Source organism: Rattus norvegicus, chromosome 1 (genome assembly GCF_036323735.1).
Source record: "Rattus norvegicus strain BN/NHsdMcwi chromosome 1, GRCr8, whole genome shotgun sequence".
In the NCBI taxonomy this organism is placed as follows: domain Eukaryota; kingdom Metazoa; phylum Chordata; class Mammalia; order Rodentia; family Muridae; genus Rattus; species Rattus norvegicus.
In genome coordinates this window covers 57600821-57626694 of record NC_086019.1, presented here as the reverse complement: position 1 = coordinate 57626694, position 25874 = coordinate 57600821, and the positions used below count along the sequence as shown (strand labels likewise).

Sequence of the window (25874 nt, the reverse complement as noted above, 5' to 3'; positions counted from 1 at the left end):
GAATCAGTGGGATCAAGTCTCATGCTGGTTTCATATTGAAAGTAAATCAAACACATCTTTCAAAATCAAGATAATTTTCTGCTAGAAATATCTAAATTTATGTGGCTTTTTGCAACAGTGTTTATTTTAAACTTAAAATCACACCAAGAAAGGAATGCATTTTTTAAAATCATTATCAGAAAAAGCACACAGAGAGGGTGTGTTTGAAAGGAATCAGGGACATCTGTCACCATGAAGGTAGAGCTGTGCAGTTTTAGCAGGTACAAGATCTACTCTGGACACGGGCCTCGCTATGCCAGGACCGATGGGAAGGATTTCAAGTTTCTTAATGCCAAATGTGAGTCTGCATTCCTTTCCAAAGGAACCCTCGGCAAATTAACTGGACTGTCCTGTCCAGAAGAAAACACAAGGAAGGACAGTTGGAAGAAATTCAAAAGAAAGGAACCCGTTTGCAGTCAAATTCCAGCAGGCCATCACGGGCGCTTCTCTGGCTGATATAATGGCCAAGAGGAATCAGAAACCAGAAGTTAGGAAAGCTCAGCGAGAACAGGCTATCAGAGCTGCCAAGGAAGCAAAAAAGGCTAAGCAGGCATCAAAGAAGACAGCAATGGCTGCTGCCAAGGCCCCCACAAAGACAACCACTAAACAATAGATCGTGAAGCCTGTGAAGGTCTCTGCTCCCCGAGTTGGTAGGAAATACTAATTTGGTAGATGAGAGTTTAAAAATAAAGATTTGTCTTTAACTCAAAAAAAAGAAAAGAAAAGAAAAAAGGAAAAAGAAAGAAAGAAAAAGAAAGGAATCAGATGTTGGAGTAGTTCCTGGGTTTGCGTTGGGTCAGATCTCCCCCTCGTCGATGTGCCTCCATCTTCCTTTCATGTCTCTGTTTCTTTTCTGTGACAAAACACTCTGACAGAAGCTCCTTAGCAGAGTGCGGTGGGTTTATTCCTGCTCACAGTTCTAGGTAACCGTTCCTTATTACAGGACAATCACAGATGCAGGAGCAGGCTCATCTGGTCACATTGCAACCACAGTCAACAATAGAGCAGCCGGATTCCTGGACTACAGACAACTTTTTCAACCTCATGGGTCAGCACAGAAAAGAAGCTCTGTAGAGGCTTTCTGTCACCCGTGGGCAAACAGTTTCAGGAGGGAGAGACATGGGTTATGGCTTCAGCATTTCCTTAGTACCAAGCCCCATACCTGACTCGTGTAAGGATTCATAGTCAGTGTTTCCCCCCTGGCAGGCCCCTCAGTCTTCCTCAGGAGAGAGGCTGCCCCTTTCTGTGTGCACTAATAAACACAGTCCCATCTGGTGAAGGTCGGACTCCTGTGTCTTTCTGTCTTCCATCTCTGTATTCTACCTTAAAAAGTAACAGTCAAGCAGCAGAGAGCAAGGCATGCAGCTAGCACAGTCCAGAAATCTCAGCAAACGACACATAGGACCAGGCAAGACAAACTAAGGGACCAGCCAGTCAGATTCCAAGACCTTATGAATTTAACCCATGTCAGGCTTTCAGAGGGTGAACACACTCGAAGACAGAAGGTGCATCAGTAGGATGGGTGGGGGTGGGGATGCGGTGGAATTCCCACAGCTGAGTAAGACCCACAGGAGTCTGGACACAGTAGCCTGGCATATTAAGCTGTGTGCTGGCGAAGACTAAATCCTGCTTCCTTTGTTTTAACTGTGGAATAAGGTAAACTTCAGTTTCTCTCTGTGTGACATTTTTCTTCACAGACGGAATCTTAAATGTAAATGTGGGTGTTGTGTGTGGTGGGAAGCATCTGTGTTATCTGAGAGCTTCAGTAACTAAGAGCAGCTGAAGCACAGAATGAGGACTTGAGCACTAGTGTGCTCTTGGGACAAGAGAGTGTCCACGGGACATTCACAAGTATGAAAACCTCAAGAGAGAGGCGAATCCTCAGTGAGAATTGGACATCCCAGGGGAGGGGAGGGGAGGAGACCCAGCAGTGATGGAAGTGGGTGGGAAGGTCCTGGGACTGCAGAGGGCTTTCTCCAATGGAGGTTGATGACAAAACCCCTGGGCAAAAGAAAAGGCAGTGCTCTGACTATGAATAGCAAACAGTACACACAGACTGGTTAGCACTTGATAATAGCAGCTTACCAGATACTTTGGGGATGTGACCACACAGTGCTTTTAGACCACCTTAGGATCACCTCAAGAGAGACAAGTAGGGGCCCATTCCAATATGTAACTTGAGGAGGGAAAGTTAAAGAACAGAGTTAGAGCTGTTCTGCTATTTAGACTTAGTGATTGCCTTTGTTACTATAGCAGTTCTCCATTGTGGAGTGCATTCAATGGGCTGGGTGCTTTCCCACGTACTTATGAACTTCATTTTTAGAAGAAGCTACAATGTAGATTAAGTTTTTAATTTATATCACTTAATTAGGTAATTCTTTGACTGAGTACACACACACAGACACACACACACATACATACACAGACACACACACATACATACACAGACACACACAGACACACAGACACACACGCAAACACACACAAACACACACAAACACACACAAACACACACACACACACACACAAACACACACACACACCACACATTATACAATTAGCAGAAACAAAGGACTCATAAGGAACAGTGTGTGTACAAACTGCCAACACCAGGGAGTCCCACAGGGAACTCGGTGCTGACATAAAGGGCGGCAGGCCCCGCTGGTGCTCTGCTTGTACTGAATGAGGCTCCCTTCATCCCCACACAGCAGAGCCACTCCTTTGGAGACAAGTGCACATCAGTGCACACACTGCTGCTCTGCTGTCTTAACGATTGCATAGAATCCCCTTCTACAAATGAGGTATAATTTATTCAGCCAGACCCCTTTAAGGAATGTTTGGATGGCTGCCAATCCTTTGCTTTTAAACCCCATTGTACAAGGGATACCATGATTTCACAAATGGTCAACTGCCCAGACTCAGCTTCTCAAATCTGATTCCAGCATATCCTCGACGTCCTCATGGGGCTTGTTTTTCCATCTCCAATCCTAAGCAAGGCCATATTTTCTCTCTACAGACAACGAAAACAATACATCGCTGTCTGTGGACAGGAGCTAAACTGGGACCCAGCTGTCTCCGTAGGCCAAACAATGAACATACTGTCATATGTAAAACAGTGCCCTCTTCCCACCGATTTCTAACAGTGTAATTGCCATGCGATGGAGTTATTTTTATTTTATGATATAGTAAATATCTATTCAATTGCTCATTTTAGCAAGCTGGGGAAATGAATAGCATACTCAGTAAAGTACTCACCTTGTAAGTCTGAAGACCTGAGTTCACTCTCTAATACACATATTAATAAAACAAAACAGCTGGGTGGGGCTAGAGCTGCCTTTAATCCCAACACTCGATGGGCAGAGGCGGGCAGATCTCTGTGAGCCTGAGGCCAGCCTGGTCTACAGAGGGCATTCCAGGACAGCAGTGGCTACAAAATAAACCATGAAGATAGAGAGGGAGAGGGAGAGGGAGAGGGAGGGGGAGGGGGAGGGGGAGGGGGAGGAGGAGGAGGAAGAGAGAAGAGAAGAGAAGAGAAGAGAAGAGAAGAGAAGAGAAGAGAAGAGAAGAGAAGAGAAGATCCAAGCATGGTAGTGCACACTTCCAATCCCGGGACTGGGAAGATGGAGCCAGGCAAATCCCTGGGGCTAAATGGCCAGTCTAGTGCTCTGACCAGGCCACCCGGTGTTGCCATTGGCAGGAGTCAGGGGCAGAATTTCTATACTCATTTCCTCAGGCCCTGCTCACCTCCACACAATCAAGGTTCAGGGTCCTCTCTCCCATGTGCTGCTGCTTCTAAGAGATTGGCCAGCTCATGGAATGACAAAGAGGGCACATATGTGTAATATGTAAGCGGTGTTGATTGCTTTCCTGGGTGTGTATCCACGCAGAGTTCTCCAGCAGAGTGCAAACTGGTGCACAGGGCTCATCGTGTGGTACAGCACTTGACTTCACCCATCCAGCTGATTAAAACCATCTGTGTGTTTTAATTGGCATCTCAGCACTGTGCGTGCACCCAGGTATTTCTGGATGTTTATGGACTGGTGATGTTTCTGTAAACCATGCATTCTTACCCCCTTTAATTTTCTATTGAGTAATTGAAGCACTTTTTTCCCTCTTGGCCACTTTTGGTCATAGATACTGGGAAGACTACTTTTTTATGTGGAATCACTCAACCACCCCCACCCCTCATGATATTTTTTTCCTCTTTACTTTGACACATGCTATTTTTTCTTTTGTATAAAATGTTTCAGAAAATCTATGTGTCCAAATTAACTAATTAATTGCATCTTTTATGACTTGAAGTTTACAAGCTATTTAAAAAAAACCTTTTGTGTTGAAGTTTATGAGAAGGAAGTTTTCTCAAGTATCACACAATACACAGGAAAAGGAGAAGTTACTTGAAACAATGTATTTCTAGGTACGATTAGTCTCAGTGGGCATCTGTGCTTGCTTTGTACAAGCTGCTTTTGCTTAATGAAGAAAACTGAAATGGGTCTGGGAGGTAGTGGTGCACACTTTTAATCCCAGCACATTGGAGACAGAAGCAGGAGGATCTCTTCCAGTTTAAGGCCAGTCTGACTTATGTAATGAATTTCAGGACAGCCAGGGATGTCATTGAAGGACCTCATGTCAAAAAAAAACAAAAACAAAAAAAAAACAAAAAAAGGAGAAGGGAGGGTATGTGGGGAGGGAAAAGGGAAACCAGGAATGGTGTAGCCACACACTTCATTAAAATGAGATTTGCTGGAGCTTCCTAACAGGGAATATGGGGATGAAATGGTGAGGAGGGTGGAACTGAGGGTGAGTCATTCATTACCAGTGCAATTCCTGAGTTCTAGTCATTCATTAGCAATGGAAGACAGTCTTGTCTCGGGTCCTTACCATTAACCACACGAGGGAGCCTGGCTCAGGTTGTGACCTAACTCAGGGACTATGAAGACAGGAGTCAGTGATTCCAACCTCCTGCTGACCCAAGGAACTCAATCCCAAGTGGCTGTGGATGGATGAACCGGTCAGTCACAGGCTCTCCCTTATCCACAGTCCCAGGGCGAGCTCTCCAGCGCTGCTCCATAGGCCACCCAATGCTGCCTTTGGCAGCACACAGGGTCAGCTCTCCTGCCCTCAGGCTCACCTCTATTCTAGAGTCCAGAGCCAGCTCCCAAGTGCTGCTCAGTCAAGGCTCAGGGTCCACTCTCCCAAGAGCTACAGCCTGGGAGGGACTGGGTGTGTCTCAGGGCGCGAAACAAAATAATTGGGACTAAGGAAAGGCAGAGATGGCAGAAGAATTGGTAACTGACGAAGGACTCTGTAAATATTTGTAAATATTTTTAAAAAATTTGTGTACAAGTGTGTGTGTGTGTGTGTGTGTGTGTGTGTGTGTGTGTGTGTGTGTGTGTATGTACATGTGTATATGTAGTACCCACGGAAGCCAGAAAAGGCCACTGGATCCTGGGACTAGAGTTACTGATGACTGTAAGTCACCATGCATGCTGGGTAACCTTGGTCCTCTGCAAGAGCAGCAATGGTTCTTTGTTACTGAGTCATCTCTCCTGACCCTGATAGGGAAGATTTTGAAAAACTGTTTTAAACATGGTGGTAGGCACCATTCAACATATGTGCCAACACTTCCAAATCGTATAGGTCTCTTAACTGTCAAGAATTATTAAAATGGACACATGTTTAAAGAATAATTTTTATTTAAAAATCCTAAGTTCTGAGAGGAGCAAAGGAGAATCCTTTCTGTTCCTCGCCAAACAGCATCAACAATAAGAAGCTCCCAACTCTTGATTCGTTTTGTGAAAACATAGGAGAGAGCAACATGATGGGGCCTTACATTGTACCTTGAATGAAAAATGTCCAGCCGGGACAGAAGGCAACCAGTTCTCCCCAGACTGCCATCTTCCTTGCCTCCTGTGCACATAGCACTCTCCAGCTGAGGTGCCTTTCAAAGGATGGGAATCGTCTGCCCCGTCTTCCTGCCAGTGCAGGTCGCCAGGTGGGACCCTGAGGAAGGGACCTGAAACTTCTGAAGAACAGAGGAACTTGTGCCACTTGATGCAAGCAAAGACAGTTTCTACCTGCCTGAGATTTTTATTACAAAGGTTGTTGAACTGTACAATTACAACTTGAGAATGGCCCAGAAATCCAAGCGTCCTCCTCCTTGCCAGAGTACAGTCTCTAAACACGACCACCACTGTCTGCTAGGTCATCTCTGAGAGTGCTGTCTCACCCAGATGAATACTTGGCCTAGATAGGCTGTGACTCAGATGGTGAATAATGTGGTTCTCAACCTTCCTAATGCTGCGACCCTGTAATATCATTCCTTGAATTGTGGTGACCCCCTAATCATAAAACTATTTCTGGTGCTACTTCATAACTGTAATTTTCCTGCTGTTATGAATCCTAATGTAAATATCTGTGTTTTCTGATGGTCTTAGGTGACCCTTGTGAATTGACCCCCAAAGGGGAACGACCTACAGGTTGAGAGCTGCTGATGTAGAAGAATGAGAGCTGGGCCTGTCAGGAGGGGCTCTGAGGGGTTTCCTGGGAGGAAGCCACCTAAGGGTCCAGGGTTGAGGACCTAGTGCTCTGCACAGAGGAACCCACCACACCCAGTCCAACAGTCTCCTGGAGAATTCCAGGGTCTGTCCGGATTAGGCTGGATCTCAGAGGGCTGTGAGTGAGAAAGGGAGAGGCCCTGTTATAAAAACTGAAGGCCTTAGGAGCACAGTGTCCTTAGCGAGCTCTTAGAATGTTCGTTGTCATGGCTCAGTGCTGGGTTCCTGCGTCCACGGCCCTGTCTGTCCATGATCGTGGCCTCAGTCATTTTAGACACCTAGGTCTGTGCAATGGTTGTCTCACCATTGCTAGCTGTGCTGAGAGAGCAGAGACTGGGCTGACAGAGGAGGCGATTGAGGATGCAGAGCCACTTGGAGGCCTTTGGGCATCCATAGAGGCGATACCGGAAGTGGGGGCTCTGCCTTGTCACTGGTGACAGTGAAGCATGCCGGTGAGGCACCTGAAGGAGTAACAAATTTGACAGAAGGGACAGGAACTCCCAGCGCCCAATCCTATGGAGGCCACTTAGAGGCAGACTATGACCAGCACACAGTGGTCCAGCATGTAAGGACCCCATTAGGACACATGACCTTCTTGGCCCTGAGGTGGGCCCTATTACCCAGCGCCAGATAAAGGAGGGAGAGGCTGGGACTTCCTGACCGCCTTGGGCCCAGGAGTAAGTATTTCACATGACTCCCATCTCACCCCAGGCCTTTTGCTTTTGCATCTTACTTGCCCCCAGGCCAGCCCTGCAGACAGAGAGGCCCAGTCCCCTTGTCCTCATCTCATGCTCAGACAGACAGGACTGTAGGACAAGCTCTGGAAGCCCAGAGCAGCCAAGGGTCTGTCCGGTAAAGTGTACCTGTGCAAGGGGGCTGGTGGAACATTAGGCGTGCAGGAACTGGCCCTGCTGCCTCCACATGCCTCACATAGAACCTCTTAGCTGGTCTCTGTGCTGGTAACTCAGAGGGAACGAGAAGAGGGACCCAAGTGCTGAGATCCAAAAGCTTTTTCATCACGGGACTTGTACTTCCTGTGAGAATTTTTGGGAAGGAAGCTGTGCAGGGTTTCTAAGAAGAACGTGTCTTTCTTTAAAATCAAGTTAATCGAGTCCCATGGAGGAGATAGAGGAAGCCAGTGTTCCAGCGGAGTAAAATAAATACTCATTTCTTAGCCATGCTTCTTGGTAGAAGCCAGATGTATTTGAAATGGGAGTGGGAACTGCCTCTGCAGGTCAGAACAGGGCTCCTGTGACCACAGTAGACACTGAGCTATGGGGTGGATGCCACTCAAACAAGGATAATTACCTCAACAAGAATACCACTTGGCTGGCTGCTTTTGCAGTAGGCTTAGGGGCAACACTTTCTGATGCCTGTCCTTCCTGATGTCCTCTGTTGGCTCCCTGACAGCTAAATAGGAACATAGCAAGTGCTCTATGCAGCAGTAAGCATTCTTCTTCATCCCAAAGGCATGTAGCTTTTCTCAGGGTATTTCATCACAACAAAAGTACAACTGGAACAGGGTGCTGCTGGGAGGGTAAAGTCGAGTGGTAAGGGGCATGCACAGTCCTTACACAGAGGATGGAGGCACTGGTGTCAAGACAAGACATCATCACTGGAAAAGAACCAGCTATGTCACAGATAGCTACGCTGAGCCTCGAGGAGACAAGTTGTGCTAGGCTCAGGCGTGGGAGTTGTTAGAATTAAGGGCAGGCCTCACAGGTTTGAGTTCCCTGCCCTGTGGTTCTTATTTATAGTTAGTTGCTGGGTAACAAGCTGTAAGACACTGAAAGGCAAAACTCCAAGCAGGCTGACTGGTGTTACTATCTCCAGAAGAAGGCCTACTTTAAAGGGATTAAGTTCACTACAGCAGCATCTATCCATCTACTCTGTCTCTCTCTCTGTTTCTGTCTCTGTCTCTGTCTCTCTCTGTCTCTCTCTCCCTCTGTGTCTCTCTCTGTATCTCTCTGTCTCTCTCTCTCTCTGCCCCTCTCTCTCCCTCTCCCTATCCCTGTCCTTCCACTCTTCCACCTCCCCCTCTTTCTGTGTGCTTGTTTCCTTTTCCTCCTTTCTTTCTTTCTTTCTTTCTTTCTTTCTTTCTTTCTTTCTTTCTTTCAGAAAGCTCAAGGGAGTCTACGAGAGTGATGAGACTACTAGCAGTTGGGGTTGGAGAGACTGAAGTGGACTTCTGTAGGCAGGCAGGATTTCCAGTATGGGAGGGAGACAGTAACCAATCCATAAAAGCTTTAACCCCAAATTTGTCCCAAGTGCAAGATGTTCAGGGATAAAGATGGAGCAGAGATTGAGGGAAAGTCCAAGCAGTGACGTTGAGATGCACCCCATGGGAGAGAGCACTATTAAAGATAGTCTAGGAATTGCAGACAGGACCTGATGTAACTGTCTTCTGCCAGGCTTCCTCCAGCACCTGATGGTAACAGATGTAGAGACCTAGAGGTAAATGTTAGGGGGAGAGTTGGGGATTTAGTTCAGTGGTAGAGCGCTTGCCTAGCAAGTGCAAGGCCCTGGGTTCAGTCCCCAGCTCTGAAAAAAAAGAAAAAAAATGTTAGGGGGAGCTTGAGGAGTCTTGTGGAAAAACGAAGTAGAATTGAGAAAGTCAGAGGGACAAGGACACCACAAGAAGAACCACAGAGTCAACCAACTTGGGCGCATGAGGGCTCACAGAGATTGAACCACTGACCAAACAGCATGCGGGGGCTAAACCTAGGCCTCCTACATATTTGTAGCAGATGTGCAGCTCCTCTTCAGGTAGGTTTCTCAACAATTAGAGCAGAGGCTCGCTTGCAATGTTGCCTGCCTTTGATCCCTTTCCCCTAGATGGGCAGCATTTTCTGTGGGTGAGGATATGCTTATTCCTGGTAGGACTAGATGCCCCAGGGCAGGGTGATACCCAAGAAGCTGGGCTCTCCTTTTCTGAGAAAAGAAGGGACTTAGGGAAAGAGAGGCATGTGAGGTGGGTCTAGGAGAAGAGGAGAGAGGGAGAGACTATGATTTGGATGTAAAGTGAATAAACAAATAAATAAACTTGAAAAACATAAGGGAGACGCTTACCTTAGAAACAATGGCCAAGGTGACTGATGGCCTTAACACTTTTCCTCACACAGGTGTTCTCACACCAACAACTAGTAGACATACAAGGCACAGACACTCACACACACACACACACACACACACACACACACACACACACACACACAGATGTACTCACAGTCATCCACAGGAATACCTACAGAAACACACATACACACATGTATACACACACAAACAGGTACTCACACATTCAAGTAAAGGTAAAAGAAAACACACACACATATACACACATGCGTGCCCCCCCCCCACATACACAAGCCACCCTCCTCCCAAACACACACTGATCTAAATACACATACAGAAGCTCACACACAAACCAATCAAAAGCAAAATCCATACACTGCTCGCTAGATACAACAAAATCACCGAGGTCTCCACTCTATGACTCTTCTCAACTCATTCAAAGATCCAGGCCTAGCCGCAGTTTACATCTGTTGACTGGACTGCCTCACAGTCACTCCTCATGAGTTAATAGCAGGGCCTATCCTGACCCAGCTCAGGTGGGCTATAAAGACTGCCATTAGGCTTTTAGAAATCAAAGCATGTAGAATATGATGCTGTCCTTAGATTTGAGCTTCTACACTTCCTACACTTTCCCCATTCAGGTACATTAGAGCTTGGTCCCTTCCAAGGCACTTTTAATTTGATGGTTTGAGGCACGAAGTTATTCTTCCTGGGGCCTTGGAATGCCACAGGGCCAATTTTCCTATGTGAAGAAGATGCAGAAAAATCTACGAGGTCATCTTTCACAAACAGCTATTTTATTCTCAGAGTCAGATAAACACATCAAGAAGCCGTATATCCTCCACTAAGAGTGAGGCGAGAACTTGTGCCAAGAGGAGGTGTGTGATGTGACCCTGGTCGGCAAAAGGGCTCTGGTCTTTACCAGCTTTGGACTGGTTTTCAACCTCCACCAGGAAGAGTGATGCCTTTGAGGTGCTCTCTTGCCACCTGGCATCTCTTCATTTGCTTTCATCCTTCGACAGCTGACCTGGAACGTGACAGCTCTCACAGCGCTCCCTTCTGCAGGTCCGTGTCCACACGTGGGTCCTCTTCAACACTGGGACTGCAGAGATGCAGCATCCGGCATCCTCTAGTGATCTTCTAAAAGGCAATGACACATGTGAGAGGGACTCTGGGACCTCTGCTGGACAGGGCATCTCTCCAGCTGTGGTCACCCTGTTCCAAACTGCTCTCCAAGCTTCTCTGAACCTCTTCCCCTCATCTCCTAGCCTCCACCCCATACCACCCTCTCCTCCCTCAGCATCTCCTTCTCTTCCTTCTCCAACTTTATCCTCCTACATTGGTCAGTATCCTGCTGTCTCTTTCTAGTTGAATGTATTTTAGTATTCCCATGAGCAGGATAAACATGGGAGTTACTGTCGGCAATGACAGATGTGCTGGTAGCTTAGACTTAACCATCGTCCCACGGTGTTTTAGACCTAGCTTCCCCGTGCATCATCCCATAGACATACACACTATGATAACCTGCCAGTTGACTCAGACATGAGCAAAATAGATACAAATACAGCAATGTACCTGGGCAGTGTTGGATGCTTGCTCTCTGGATTCCTTCTATGTTCTTCATTTCTGGGGAACAACTCTGTTGTGCCCCAGGGGAGGTTTTTTTCTGGACGGAATGCAGCAACACAGGTTCATCAGGCCATTTCGGATGTTCTTGAGCCACCCCCTAAATCTTTTGGGCCAGGGCCTGCTTGCGACAGGCTTAACCTCTGCTGAGGCACTGGATTTGTCTTCTGTGCTTTTAGTGTTGATGGTCTTCTTGCCTTTGCTGTGCACTGAATAAAAGCAGGGGTCACTAATAGAAATTCTGTGGGTTAGCTCCACTGTGGGTGTTATCTGATGTGGCCTGCAGAGAAGACTGCCAGGCCAACTGGCCCTCTTGACTAATCCATGACTAGCTGTCTGGCCGAGGTCAGAACCTTGACTATCAGAGGATGACCCGAGCCATCTGGGCTCGCTTCCTCGCCTTCTGAGCCCTCGCACTGAAGTAGCAGGGTAATCAAGGGTCGGGAATGGGGTCATGCATGGATGAGGCCGGGTTGGGATGTCACACTCTTGAAGAGCCTGCTTTTCCAAAAAGTAGTAACAAGCCATACTTTGGTTGAATTTCTTCTGATCGAGGGAGTCTTTAACCTCTTGGGCTTCAAATCCAATGTCCTGCATTGCTCTAAGAATGGCTGGGTCTGGCCTGAGGGGGATGAGTTCCTTACAAGGTTGTGGGAACCCCTCTGAGTCTATCTTAAGCCAGGGATGAGTCAAAAGGTCAGGAATTGTGGGCCTCTGCTGGGAATTCACTTTCATTAAAAGACTCAGCAGGTCTTGTAGCTCTTCTGACAGGCCAAGTGGTTCAGCATAAGTCCCTAACACAACCTGCCTTCGGAGTAGTGGTAGCCCGACAGCCTCAAATGGGAGTTTTCCAACTGTCATATAATAAAGAATTACTCCTAGGGCCCACACGTCGACCTTGGGGCCCTCATAAAATTTCCCGAGGAACAGCTCAGGAGCAGAAAATGCATAAGTCCCATAGTGCGTTCTCAACTTTTGCCCAGGCCGCACTTGAGTGGCAGAGCCAAAATCAACGATTTTAATTCTTCCCTTGGTATCGACTAGTATGTTATCGGGTTTAAGGTCCCGGTGTATAATGCCTTCTTCATGGCAGTATCCCACAGCACTTAATAATTGTCTGAATATGCCCCGTGCTTCATCCTCCTGCAGATGGCCAGCCTCTTTGATGCGAGAATAAAGCTGGTTCCCCTTGGCCAACTCCATGATGAGGTATGTTATCTTTTCAGTGTCAATGACTTGTATGAGAGATACAATATTTGGGTGGTTGATCCTCATCATGATTTCTACCTCAGATGTGACCTGCTGGCACCACTGTTGTCTCTTGAGGAGCATTTTGACAGCCACAGGGGTACCTGTGAGGCGGTGCACGGCCAACTTCACGGCCGCGTGGAAACCATGGCCGATGGTATTCAAAACCAAATATTGAGAGCAGAAACTCTCTGTGCAAGAGCTGCCCTGAGATCGGAGCCTTTCTGACTCCCGTTTGCTCCGGAAGCTCATTGGAGGTAACAGAGTATAAATGCTACCTAAGAGGAAGGAAAAAGAAATAAAGGGAAGAAAGAGAGCTAAGATGGAAAGTAAAATAGTGAAAAATAAGAAAAACAGAAAACTAAAACCAACCAAAACAACAATAGAAACCCTCAAAAGTAAAACAACGTACAAAGCCAAGGAAATCCTAAGTAAAAAACTACATACTAGTCACTAGGAGGGAGGAGCACAGCTCAGCCACACTAAGAATCAACATCACTGATCGTGTAAGAAAAAAAAATGTACAACGAAATATACGAACAATCAAAGGAATTAAAACTATTAACAGTTAGAAAACCCAAGCTACAGAAAATGAAATGAAACAAAATCAACCTCCAAACAAGCAAAACTACATAAAAGCTAAATACCTAGAGATTAAAACAAAATAGAACGCACTCATCAAAACTCCTAGAATATAGAAAGTAATAAAGAGACAACTCTAAGGGAACGTCCCAGTGAATAATTGGGATTAATTGAGATAGGGGTCTTCAAAGGGTTTTTCCCACAAGTCATGCATGGCTAAGGAATGTATGGCTAAGAAATATATATGTATATGTTCACCATCTTGGGCCATTAGGGAGATGAAAACTAAAACTAGTTTGAGACTTCATCTTATTCTAATCAGAATGGCAAAGGCAACAATGCTGGGGTGGATGTGGGGGATGGAGACCCTCATGCACAGTGTCCGTGGGAGGCTATAAACTGAGGTGGCCACTGTAGAGTGTGGGGGTTCCTCAGAAAACTAGAAATAGGTGTGCCACCTGATACAGCTACGCCATTCCTGGGATATACTCAAGGAACAATATTTCCTGCTGCAAAGACACTTGTTCATCCATGTTCACTACTGTTTCATTTGTTCACGGTGCAGGGAATGTAGACAGCCTAGGTATCCATCCAGCTGATGAATGACTAATGCGAGTGTGGTACCTACACACAGTGGAATGTAATTCAGATGTAAAAGAAACTGAAATTATCAAGTTTCCAACTAAATGCTTGGAGCTAGACAAGGTTACACTAAGTGAGCTCACCCAGACTCAAAATAACACAGCATGTTCTTACTCATATGCACATCCTTGCAAGAAGTCTTCAGATTTAATAGTACAACTCTCATATCTCAGAGAAAGTTCTTGGTGCAATAGCACAGAAACTCATAGCTGCTAAAAGACTGGAGAATACCTGTTGACAAAGTACTCAGGCGAAACAGGTGTGGGGGGTGTGTCCACATTCCCTCCCTCCCTCCCTCCATGGCTCAGGGATTATAATGGAAAACAAGGGCAGAGAAATTGTAAGATCCTGGGGTTGGGAAGAGACATATCAAAATATCTTCTCAACACAAGACCACCTCATTCATAAACTCCCAACAGCTGTGACTGCCTGCATCAGATCTCCACAAAATCAAGCAGTCCTGCATGACTAACCCAGAGAGGGAACATTGACAGTTGACGACACATAGGGAAGAGAGTCATTCCCCACACTCAGGAACACAGGACACCAGGTTATTAAAAAAACCATGAATTTGTGGGTTGTGGCAAGTGACTGTGAAGATGGATATGGGAGGAGTTGGTGAAGGATGCAGGGAGTGAAGAGGATCCAAATACATTCAATGGAAGTACGAAATTCTCCAAGAATTTATGTAAGATTTAAAAACCACAAATAATCACAAACTCAAATCCCCAGTTAGAGTAAAAACAGCAATAACCAAAACTCCCATGCATAAAGAGTCCTATGAGAGGTACCCAAATCCCATGGGGGAGACAGCTGGACTCTCAGAAGTGAGGAGAATTCTGGGAGCATGGGGGAGGCCACCAATTCTGCTCACGTTCCTGGCAGAAGAGGAACCTGCCTAGAGCCCTGTGCACCCAGGATCCTAGGAGCAGTCAGGCAGTCTCTCCCTGTGCAAGAATTGAAAGCCATTCACAAGGGGCGAAGACACACTAGAGAGCAGTTCTAAGACCATCAGTTCTGCTCCAAGGGTCCTGCCTGAAGCCCTCAGGACACACCAACCCAGGAGCAGTCTGGGATAGAACCCTTTCAATTCCTGCCTCCAACCAGAGCTGAGCCAGTCCCAAAGCTCTCTGTACCCAGAAATGACCGTGTGAAAGCCAGTCTCCAGGATTGCTGATACACAGGCTTACAGGAGGGTCAAGCCACTGTTATCGTCAGCAAGACCAGATAACACCAGAGACAACCAGTTGGCAATTGAAAATTGCAGCAACCTAAGGATAATAGAGATGGAAGAGAGAAAGATTCCAACTTAAAGGGCCAGTAAATATCTTCAAAAAATTATTGAAGGTAACTCCCCTAACCTAAAATAAAAGATGCCCATAAACATCCAGGAAGCCTAGAGAACTCCAAATAGATTGGACCACAAAAGAAACACCAAATGCACAAAACAAAGACAGAATATTAAAAGCAGTAAGGGTAAAAGGTCACGTAACATATAAAGGCAGACCTATCAGAATTGCCGCAGACTCCTCACCAGAGACCTTGAAAGCCAGAAGATCCTGGGCAGATGTCAAACAGACCCTAAGAGAACACAAATGCCAGACCAGGTTACTGTATCCAGCAAACTTCTCAACTACGATAGCTGGAGAAAAGAAGATATTACATGGCAAAACCAAATTTACACAATATCTTTCCACAAATCCATCCCTAAAAAGGATAACAGATGGAAAACTCCAACACAAGGAGCGAAACGACCCCTTAGAAAAAGGAAGAACGTAATCCCCTTGCAACACACACAAAAGAGAGCCACACAAACATAATTCCACCTCTAGCAACGAAAGCAACAGGGGACAGCAATCACTATTCCTTAATATCTCGTACCAGCAATGGACTCAATTCCCCAATAAAAAGACATAGTCCAACAGACTGGACATGTAAAAGACTACCCAGAATTTTGCTGCATAGAGGAAACATACCTCAGTGTCAAAGACAGCCTCTACCTCAGAGTAAAAGTCTGGAAAACAATTTTCCAAGCAGATGGTCCCAAGGAACAAGCTGGAGTCGCCATTCTAACGTCTAACAAAATTGACTTTCAACCAAAAGTTATCAAAAAACTTTCATATTCATCAATGGAAAAATCCACCAAGATGAACTCTCAATCCTGAATATCTCTGCTTCAAATGCAAGGGCACCTACATTCATAAAAGTATACTTAGTCAAGCTCAAAGCACACATTGCACCTCACACAATAATCATGGGAGACTTCAACACCCCACTCTCATCAATGGACAGATCATGGAAACAGAAACTAAACAGAGACATAGCTAGTCTGACAGAAGTTTAGGAACCAAATGGATTTAACAGATATTTATAGAATATTTCATCGTAAAACAAAAGAATATACCTTCTTCTCAGTACCTCAAGTTACCTTCCCCCTAACTGACCATATAATTAGTCACAAAACAGGTCTCAACAGATACAAGATTGAAACCAACACTAGCACAAAATTCTCCAAATTGTAAACATAAGAAAAACAAAAGAAGTAAAAAAAAAACCTCAACAACTCTGAAAGCCAAAAACAATCCAAGCAAAGAAAACCAGAAAATAAAATCAGAAGCATAAAAGGTTAAAACTCAAATAATCCCTGGGTCGTGATGGTCCATACCTTTCCTCACAGCACTCAGGAGGCAGAGGCAGGAAGATCTCTGAGTTTGAGGCCTGCCTGGTCTATAGAGAAAGTTCCAGGGTACTCAGGGCTAAGCAGAAAACCTAACCTTAGGAAAATAAACAAAGAAAAATCCCAAACCCAAGTACAAACCCAAACCCTCCAATATCCCCAGGCTAGGGAGATAGTTCAGTAGTTAACTAGCAAAACTCAAGGGAAAATGTTCTGATCTTTAAAACTAATATAAAAACTGTCAACTGTATAATTTTAATTTTGGATTATGAAGTAGATCAAAGACCTCAACATAAAATCAGACACACTAAATGTAATACAAATAGTGTTGAACTCATTGGTTCAGGAGACAACTTCCTGAACACAACACCAATGGCTCAGATACTAAGATCAACAATGGGACCTCATGAAACTGAAATCTTCTGAAGTGTAGAGGACACTGTCTTTAGGACAAAACAACAGCCTAAAGAGTGTGGAAAGATCTGCATGATCCTACATCTGACAGAGGGCTAATATCCAAAATACATAAAGGAGCCAAGAAGCTAGACATTGTGAATGCAAACAACCCAATTGAAAAGGGGCACAGAGCCAGAGAATTCTCAAGTGAGGAATCTCTAAAGGCTGAGAAGCACTTAAAGAAAAGTTCAACGTACTTAGTCATCAACGAAATACAAATCAAAATGACTCTGAAATTCCATTTTACACCCATCAGAATGTGTAAGATCTAAAACTCAAGTGACATCACATTCTGTTGAGGATATGGAGCAAGAAGAACACTCTTCCATTGTTGCTGGGAGTACCAACTTGCACAACCACTCTGGAAATCAATTTGGCCGTTTCTTAGAAAATCGGGAATAGTTCTAACTCAAGACCCACCTATACCACTCCCAGGCATATACCCAAAAGATGTTTCACCATACCACAGGCAACTTCCTCAACTGTATTCATAACAGCCTTATTCATAACAGCCAGAAACTTGAAACAACCCAGATGTCCCTCAATGAAGAATGGATAAGAAAATGTGGTTCATTTACACAATGGAATATTACTCAGCTATTAAAAGGAGGACACTGTGAAACTTGAACACCAATGATTAGAAACTGAACATGTCATCCGGAGTGACGTAACCCAGACCCAGAAGGACAAACCTAGTATGTATACACTTATAAATGGATATTAGCTACAAAGTGCAGGATAACCATGCTATAATCAACAGACCCAAAAAAGCTAAATAAGGATGACTCAAGGCAGGATACTTGAATCTCATTCAAAAGGGAAATTCAAAAAGTTGAGTGGAGGGAGGGAACTGATGGGGAGAGGATTGGGGACAAGAACAGGGCAGGGCACAGAGGAAGGAGAAAGGAGAAGGCTGGGTTTGGGCAATGCATCTCTGGCATGAAGGAGACTGGGGGTGGGAGGCTCCAGGGAGTCTCTTAGAGTGATGCTAGCTGAGCCTACTAGCAGCTGGGGTTGGAGAGACTGACATACCCATGTCCTGTAGGTAGAAAGGATTTTCACTAGGGGAAGGGGGACACTAACCAACCCACAAAACCTTCAACCCAAAACTTGTCTTACTTATAAGATGTTTAGGGATAAAGGTGGAGCAGAGATTGAAGGAAAGTCCAACTAATGATCGGCCCAACTTGAGACCCAGCCCATGGGACAGAGCATTGTTAATTATATTCTATGACTTGCACACAGGACTTAATATGTCTTCTGCTCCTAACAATTGGAGCAGAGCTTGTCTCTTACTCTGTTGCCTGCCTTCGGATCCCTTTCCCCTACATGGGCTGTTTTTTCTGGGTGAGGATAAACTAAGTCCTGCTAGGAATTGATGTTTCAGGGCAGAGTGATACCCAAGGGGTTGCCCACTTCTCTGAGAAGGGAAGGGAATTATAGGAAGAGGGGCATGTGAGCCGGGAGTAGGAGGAGAGGAGAGAGGGAGAGGCTATGATTGGGATGTAAAGTGAATAAACAAATAAACTTAAACCAAAATATGCTTACCTTAGAAACAATGGCCAAGCTGACTGCCGGCCTCAAAACTTTTCCTCACACAGGTGTTCTCACACCTACAACTAGTGCACCAAGAGGGCACAACAGACACTCACACACAGTTGGGCACACACACACACCCACACTCACAGATGCACTCACAGTCACCACCAAGAATACCAACACACACACACACACACACACACACACACACACACACACACAAAAGCAACTGTCCACACAAACACTGACCTAGACACTCATACACAAGCTACACACAAATCAATCAAATGCAAAATCCACACACTGCTCACTAGATCCACCAAAATCACCAAAGTCTCCACTCCACCACTCCTCTAAACGCACTCAAGGAAATCCAGGCCTGGCTACAGCTTAACATCTGTTGGCTGGACCGCCTCACACTCGCTCCTCATGAGGTCACAATAGGACCTGTCCTTGCATGGTTGGGAAGGACTCCAAGGCTCTGGCTTAGGTTGGCTATGGGGAGCCTTTAGGCTTTTAGAAATCAAAGCCTGTAGGATGGTTTGCTGTCCTTAGTTCTCTGTTTGAAGGTTTGCTGTGCCTCCTGCTTTAAAATCCTTATGTCTACCTTCCATGGGTCCCTTTTGCATTTCAACTATGGGTTTAAGAATAAACTACAGATACATATATATATATTAATTATATACACACACACGCGTGTGTGTGTGTGTGTGTGTGTGTGTGTGTGTGTGTGTGTATAATCTTCTCTTTAAGACGGAGGTGGCTGCTGCCTTTCTGACATTACTCTATCCACTTTAATACCTGTCGCCAGCCATCTTACATTATTACAGAGGACCTTTCTCATGCCCAGCTAATCATTAACTGCATATCGCACTAAGTTGTGTGGTCTGTTGTTCCTGGAAATTACCCTAACCTGTGCCCTCCTTTAGGGCCAATCATAGTTAAGTTCAGTTAGAATTGCTTTGTATGCTAGTAACAATAACCTTGGACCCGAACCAACCACCCAACTGCCTGGGAAGACTTTCGGCACCTGTGTATGAGCTCTTAGTTGCTAAGAGCTTCTGTGGTTTTGCCTTTCATACTGCAGTCCTTGGAAATAGGGTTGCAGTCTCTACTCCCCTGTGTGACATGTGTCCCTGACCAATCAGTCCCAGGATATATGTTCCATAAACTGTCCCTGCTTGACTGAAATGGCTGTTTGGTTTGTGGGGTGATTCCTGCACCCCAACACTGCTCATGAGACATAATAAAGAAGCTTATTACTACCTGTAGGGTGACAGGAAGATGCCTTCCTCACAGCTTCCAAGGCTTTTGATTCTCATCTGCCCTGCAAAGGGTGAAGACCTGATTTTGAACCCATGCGAAAGTTGAGCACACACCTGTAATATCAGAGCTTTTAGGAAGCAGGAAAAGCAGGAGAGACAGAAATTTGCCTGGGAGCTTGTCATTCAGGCAGCCTGCCATGTGCAACATCAAACCACACACCTAGTTCCAAACAAGGTAAGATAAGGTCTGACAAAAATGTCCTCTAACCTCCACACACATGGTGGGACACATCCATAACAGTGTACATACAAGATTGCTTCATTCTCTTCTCTTCTCTTCTCTTCTCTTCTCTTCTCTTCTCTTCTCTTCTCTTCTCTTCTCTTCTCTTCTCTCTCTCTCTCTCTCTCTCTCTCTCACACACACACAAGCACACACATACCACACCACACACATTCCCACCCTTTATTACAAACACACAAACTTACACTCACACGGACACACAGAATGGGTGAGTATACACAACACTATACAAAAACAGCAACACAAACACTCTTTAGGAACTATGATTTTCTAGTAAAATTTTCCTTCAAAATTGAGGAAGAAAACTAAGAAACTCCCACAGATGAAGACCGATTTAAAGGATTTCAGAATCTCAAGAAGAAATAAAGAACAGGTGATCCCCGGACAATCCCCAAAGGCAAGGTGAACTTCTGCTTCCTCCAAGATGTGAGAGTTGCCATGTTACATGACCCCAAACAGCAGTGCCACCGAGGCTCATGTACACAGACATCTCCTTCATTGACATCAGAAACTGAAGAAGTTGTTCAGGGCTGTCAAAATAGCAGTAATACAGTTCACATAGGACTGGTAGTATTTTAGCATTTTCGGTATGATCTCCATGGTAACAAAGAAAAAAAGAACCAAACCCCAGATCAACAGAAAGGAAGAGAAAGTCAAGCATTTCTTTACAAAAAAACCCAACACAGCAGAAAAGGCAATAATCAGGGAAGAGAGACAAAGCTGTAAGGCTAATGAAGAATACAGGAATGCTTCTTTGGTGGCTAGTGCATGTTCTCTCTCTCTCTCTCTCTCTCTCTCTCTCTCTCTCTCGCTTGCTCTTGCTCTCACTCTTGCTCTCTCTCTTGTTCTGTCTTTCCCTCCATCCATCCCTCTCTCTCTCTCTCTCGCCATCCTTCCATCCCTCCCCTCCCCCTCTTTACACACAGAGGTTGGCAGGATTTTATAGAAAACCAAGTCCATCCTGAGTGTAGGGCTTACTTTAAGACACTAAGGTCCAATAGTGGAACAGGTGTGTGTGAGGACAAGGAGCTCTGTGCTCCCTCAGACCAGAAGGAACAGAGTTCCTGTGCTGACACAGTTAAAATAAACTCTCAATCACAGTCTGTGACAGCCAGGTCACAGGACCCAGGCTGCTGTGTTATTTGTGAGCACCCAGTGCAGCCAGAAGTTAACTATTGAGCACTGACTGGCCCAAATCCCAAAAGGGTCTCTGTTTTTCAGAGTGCTGGGGGAAGTGCAGTGTGTAGCACTTTCCTTCTGAAGACTCTTCTGGGGTTTTCAATCCCCTGTAGAGGACCCTCATGGCTGCAGACACTAAGCCTGGGAGGAAAGATCCTCATCTGTAGTGTTCATTGAAAGGCCTGAGAGCAGAAAAGGAAAGAAACAGCAAAATGTGCCCCTTCTGCTCACTGTGGTTCAGTTTCTGCCTTTGCAGCTGAGCTCAGGTGCCCTGGAGTCCTCCCTAGCCTGAGTCAGTGATCTCAAGTTCAAGTCCCAGCCTCCCAGTTTGTAGTATCAAACCCAGCACAGTGTCAAGCCATGGGAGATGTGGACACTATCTAGGCCTTGCTGTTTGCATCTGAGTGGTGCTGTTGAGCACCAGAAGAAGCAAGGGCAACAAGGTCATGTAGAGTACTGACAGGCACTGGGCTACTAGTGACTATTAAGTCACCCTTCACCCCCACCAAGGTGTTCAGGGACATGCAGCCTTGAGCTAACCTTCCTCCCAACCTCGATTTTATGATCCCTCTAGCTCTATATTTTGGTTCTGCAACACCTCCTAGCCTCTCCTCAGACAGTTGTATCTCTGAAAGAGAAGGTAAATTGCCCTTCACCAACCCCTCCTTTGAAAGATGTCCTTTCTAATACACAGTGGCACCGCAGAGACTGGAACAGAACGAGACCGCCCTTCACGGTGGCATGGTCAGAGCAACAGGGTTTGCTGGTTCCCTGAGCAGCAGCCCTGAGTCCGTGTGAGCACTGGATCCTGGAGACCTGCATTCAGAAGGAAGATGGAACAGAACGAGTTAGACTCTTTGGCATGCTCTCCATCATGTCCTTAATTCACCCAGTGCCACAGGACAATCAGAGACACATTACTGACTTGTATTAGACCTTTATATGTTGTTTCCAGTTAGAAAGGAGACATTTGTGTTGTCTCAAGCATTCTGCAAGCACTGGTTGACTTAATGTACCATTGGTCAGGAAGGTGGTGTGGTGCACAGCCAAAAGCCTAAGTACCCAGTCCCCAAGCCTGCAGTATCCTATGGAACTGGGAATGTCCCCATTCTGCTGTGCTGGCACAGGCCACTCACAGTGCTAGAAGGGCAGAAAAACATCCACTAGGTTCACAACATAGAGGGTAGGTGCTCAAGTCTCCACTCTACCCCACACCTCCTGATTCCTTGTCCACAGCATGGACTGAAAACAAGAAACACCCTAAGTTGCTAACATGGCATCCAGAGGGTTCTTCCCACGGATACGACATCTACTGGCCTCATGCTTACTATCGTGCCTATTGGAGTGGACAAGCCAGAGTGCCTTACAGCATTTACATCTGCATACCATGCTCTGCCTTTCCATACTCCAGGGCCTGTGCCTCTTCTGAGTCCTCAGTTCACTTCCCTGAGATGTGGCCTTGGTGTTCCTTCTACACAGGCACTGGCCCTGTTGTGAAAGTAGCTAAAAGACCAGACCGCAGTTGACTGTAACACAGAGGGTAGTCATGCCCAAGCCTATCATACCCTGACTGCACAAGCCTCCTTTAAAATCTCTTCACTCATTTTGGTGTTCCTATATACATGTGTGCATGGCAGGCATGTGTGTAGAGTGAGGTGTGCATGCATGTGTGCATATAAGTACAAATGGCACGTGTGATGTGCACAGTGTATATATGTCTGTGATATATGTAATGTGCATGCACATCTGACACGTGATGTGTATGTTGTGTGGGTTTAGGAATATGGAAGATATATACATATATATATATATATATTTGTATAGTGTGTGTGTGTGTGCATGCGTGAGTTTGTGTATGTGTGTTGTGCACTGTGAACATCTGATGGGGTCCTTTAGTTTTCATACTAGCTGGCCTGCTGCAGAAAGGAAACAGGCCTCCCCAGGAGAGTCTAAGCATCCAGCCGTCCAGGGATGGGCCTGCACATGAACATAGTCTGGCCAGAAACACCCTCTAAGCTCTTAATAAAGAACATTCTCATTCCAGAAGAAGCAAGAGAAAACTAAAAAGAAGCCAGACAGCAAACTGAGCTTCCACCACAGAAAATTCTTATATGGGAAAGCTCCCAATTCCCTGAGAGTGAGATGTTTACGACCCCACTGCCTGCTCTGGAAGCAAACCCACTCCCCTGCTGAAAATTGGGGCCTTCCTGTAATCTCCTACCCTGAAGACAGGCAGAGGGAGAGTGGCTTGGATCAGGATGTAACCTGAATAAAGAATACATTCTGGGAATTTAAAAAGTTAGTCTGGAAGTTGGAAAAATTGCTCAGTGGTTAGGAGCACTGAATGCTCTATCAGAGGTCCAGAGTTCAAATCCCAGCAACTATATGGTGGCTCACAAATATCTCAAATGAGACCTGATGCTATCTGGTGTTTCTAAAGACAGCTACATTGTACTTACATATAACAAATAAATAAACAAACAAATGAATTACCTGGTCTTAATTTTAGAGCAAGGAGTAAAATGTCCTGAGATTAAATTCAAATGCATGTCATGGACTGCCTGGATCTTTCAGATCTGTAGGAAACATCTCAAGGAAGAACAAGAGAGGCTGGAGAAGGATGGGGAAGGGTCTGATCCGTGCAGCTCCTCAGTGTCCACTAGCACAGCACTTGCCCTTGGGAGATGACGTCTTTCACTCTTCCAGACTGTTGCACCAATCAGAATTACATGCTCTGTGGATGAACCTGTAAAAGAGGACAGTTGCTCTTGGGCCAATATGGAGGTTCCTGGCCTCTCAGCAAGCTCACTGCTGACTTTTGAGGTCTCTGGTGGGTGAGCAAAATGAAGACACACAGAGTAGCCTCAGGTTGAATCAGCCAGGCCCAGGGGGCTCAGTGGTGTCTCTCAGATTCCCAGGCCCTCCCTGAGATTGAACACTCTACACAGTGTAAGAGGATTAGGGGATAACCAGGAAATGAAGTTGCTCAGGTGGCTGACTCTGTAGGAGGGAAATAATTCACAGTGGGAAGCTTCAGGACAGTCAGGTGACCTGAGCACTCCACGGAGTCTAAGTCCAGACTCACAGACATTCTTCTGTCCACAAGTCTCCTAAACGCAGGCCTTGTCTGACCTGCAGTCCAGAGCACTGTATATACAGTATCCCTTAGAGAGAGGACAAACTTTCCAATTAGGCCTCTTCTGTGTCACACTGAGACTGGGTCTGTAGCACAGTGGATGCTGATGGGGACTGGCCACAACTGGCATTCTATCCTACCAAAAGCAAAAAAGAAGTAAGAAAGAAAGAAGGAGAGAGAGAGAGAGAGATAGAGAGAGAGAGAGAGAGAGAGAGGGGGGGGGAAGGAAGGAAGGAAGGAAGAAAGAAAGATACAAAGAAACAAAGATACAAAGATATAAGAAGATACAAGGAAGGAAGAAAGAAATAACCCATCTATCTCACTCCCTGCAATCCTGGTTTTCACCATAATGGGGCGCGGATGTGACCTTCTTCCTACAAATGAAAGCTGACTTCCCTCAGGGAGATAGATAGATAGATAGATAGATAGATAGATAGATAGATAGATAGATAGATAGATAGATAGATAGATAGATGGATGGTTGATGGATGGATGGATGGGTGGATAGAGAGATAGAGATAGAGATAGAGATACAGAGATAGAGAAGTGATTTGACTTAATCAGTTTCTTCCAGTCCTATTCTTCAGAGCAAAGTCACCTTCGACATGGCTGGTGCAATTGCTTGTTCTTCATTTCTGCTTTCTTTGGCTGTTCATTCAAGGCAGCCCCCTTAGAATCTGCTCATCTCAATAAAGCCCCATCTGTGGAATGTATATCTTCTCAGTAAGGAGCTGAGGCATTCTTGGTAGGAGCTCCCAAAATCCCCTCTGGGGCAGTTGACAGTGTTCTCTACTTCAGACAGCAGCTGCACGAAGCAAACACACACCTGTCTGAACATTCCAGCTTGGGTGCACATCACAGTGCACCTGCCCCAGGGTCCCTGTCAGTTGCCCATTCCACAGGGTCACTACTACAAGATCCCATCCCAAGGGCTCTTGCCCCATTGCTCCTCCCCCAGGGACCCTGGCCCACTGAACCAACCTCAGGGATCCTGTTCCATTGTACCCACCATGCTGCACCTTCCTGAGAGTACCTACTGTCCTGAGGTCACTTTTTATAAAATCTAATGCAAATATCTTGCCAGCAAAACCACATTGTCTTTGGTGGCACCAAGTAGATATTAGCAGGACTTCATCACCTTCCCTTTCTCAATCCCTTCTCACAGTTGGACATGTGGAAGCAAACAAACTGGCAGCAGAATACAGAATATTCACCCAGAATATCACCACCCCTAGAATTCTCATGAGATGTGCTGCTATGACTATGATACAGGGGTGGCAGGTAGGCTTTGATATTGAACAAGCCTAGGCTGGTGCCTCTGCTCACATGTGTGCCAGCAGCTTAGCTTAAGTCTACATGTCGTAAACTCTGAGAGGAGGAAGGAGATCTTCCTACATAGAGGCTGTTCTCTGAACCTGTGTTGGCCAAGGTCAAGCCAGAGTGTTTGAACATGCCAGTTCCAGCCTCTGAGGGTTTTCTGCCTGCCTGGTGTTTGTCCTGCTTTATGTCTGTTGAGGTGAAGATGTGGTCCATGCTAGGAATAAGTTTGAAGACA

At 45.6% G+C, this 25874-nt stretch overlaps 1 protein-coding gene and 1 pseudogene across 4 annotated transcripts in view; one reads left to right on the top strand and one right to left on the bottom strand.

Moving 5' to 3' along the window:
- Positions 1-231: 231 nt before the first annotated feature.
- On the top strand, positions 232-703 carry LOC134484155 (large ribosomal subunit protein eL24-like; annotated as a pseudogene).
- Positions 704-10443: 9740 nt separating this feature from the next.
- Positions 10444-25874, bottom strand: part of Smok2al2 (sperm motility kinase 2A like 2) — a 101675-nt gene continuing 86244 nt past the window's right edge. The window contains exons 8-10 of one of the 4 annotated variants that reach the window (XR_010059383.1): positions 18448-25124; positions 11244-11503; positions 10444-10808 (exon numbers count right to left, since the gene is read on the bottom strand). Coding sequence is in view for 3 of the 4 variants with exons in the window: in XM_063276992.1 (XP_063133062.1) it covers positions 11289-12794 (1506 nt within the window). In the remaining variant the exon portion in view is untranslated. Of the gene's footprint in view, positions 10809-11243; positions 25125-25874 lie in introns of those variants that run through there. The other 3 variants (XM_063276992.1, XM_063276993.1, XM_063276991.1) reach the window with 3 other exon arrangements.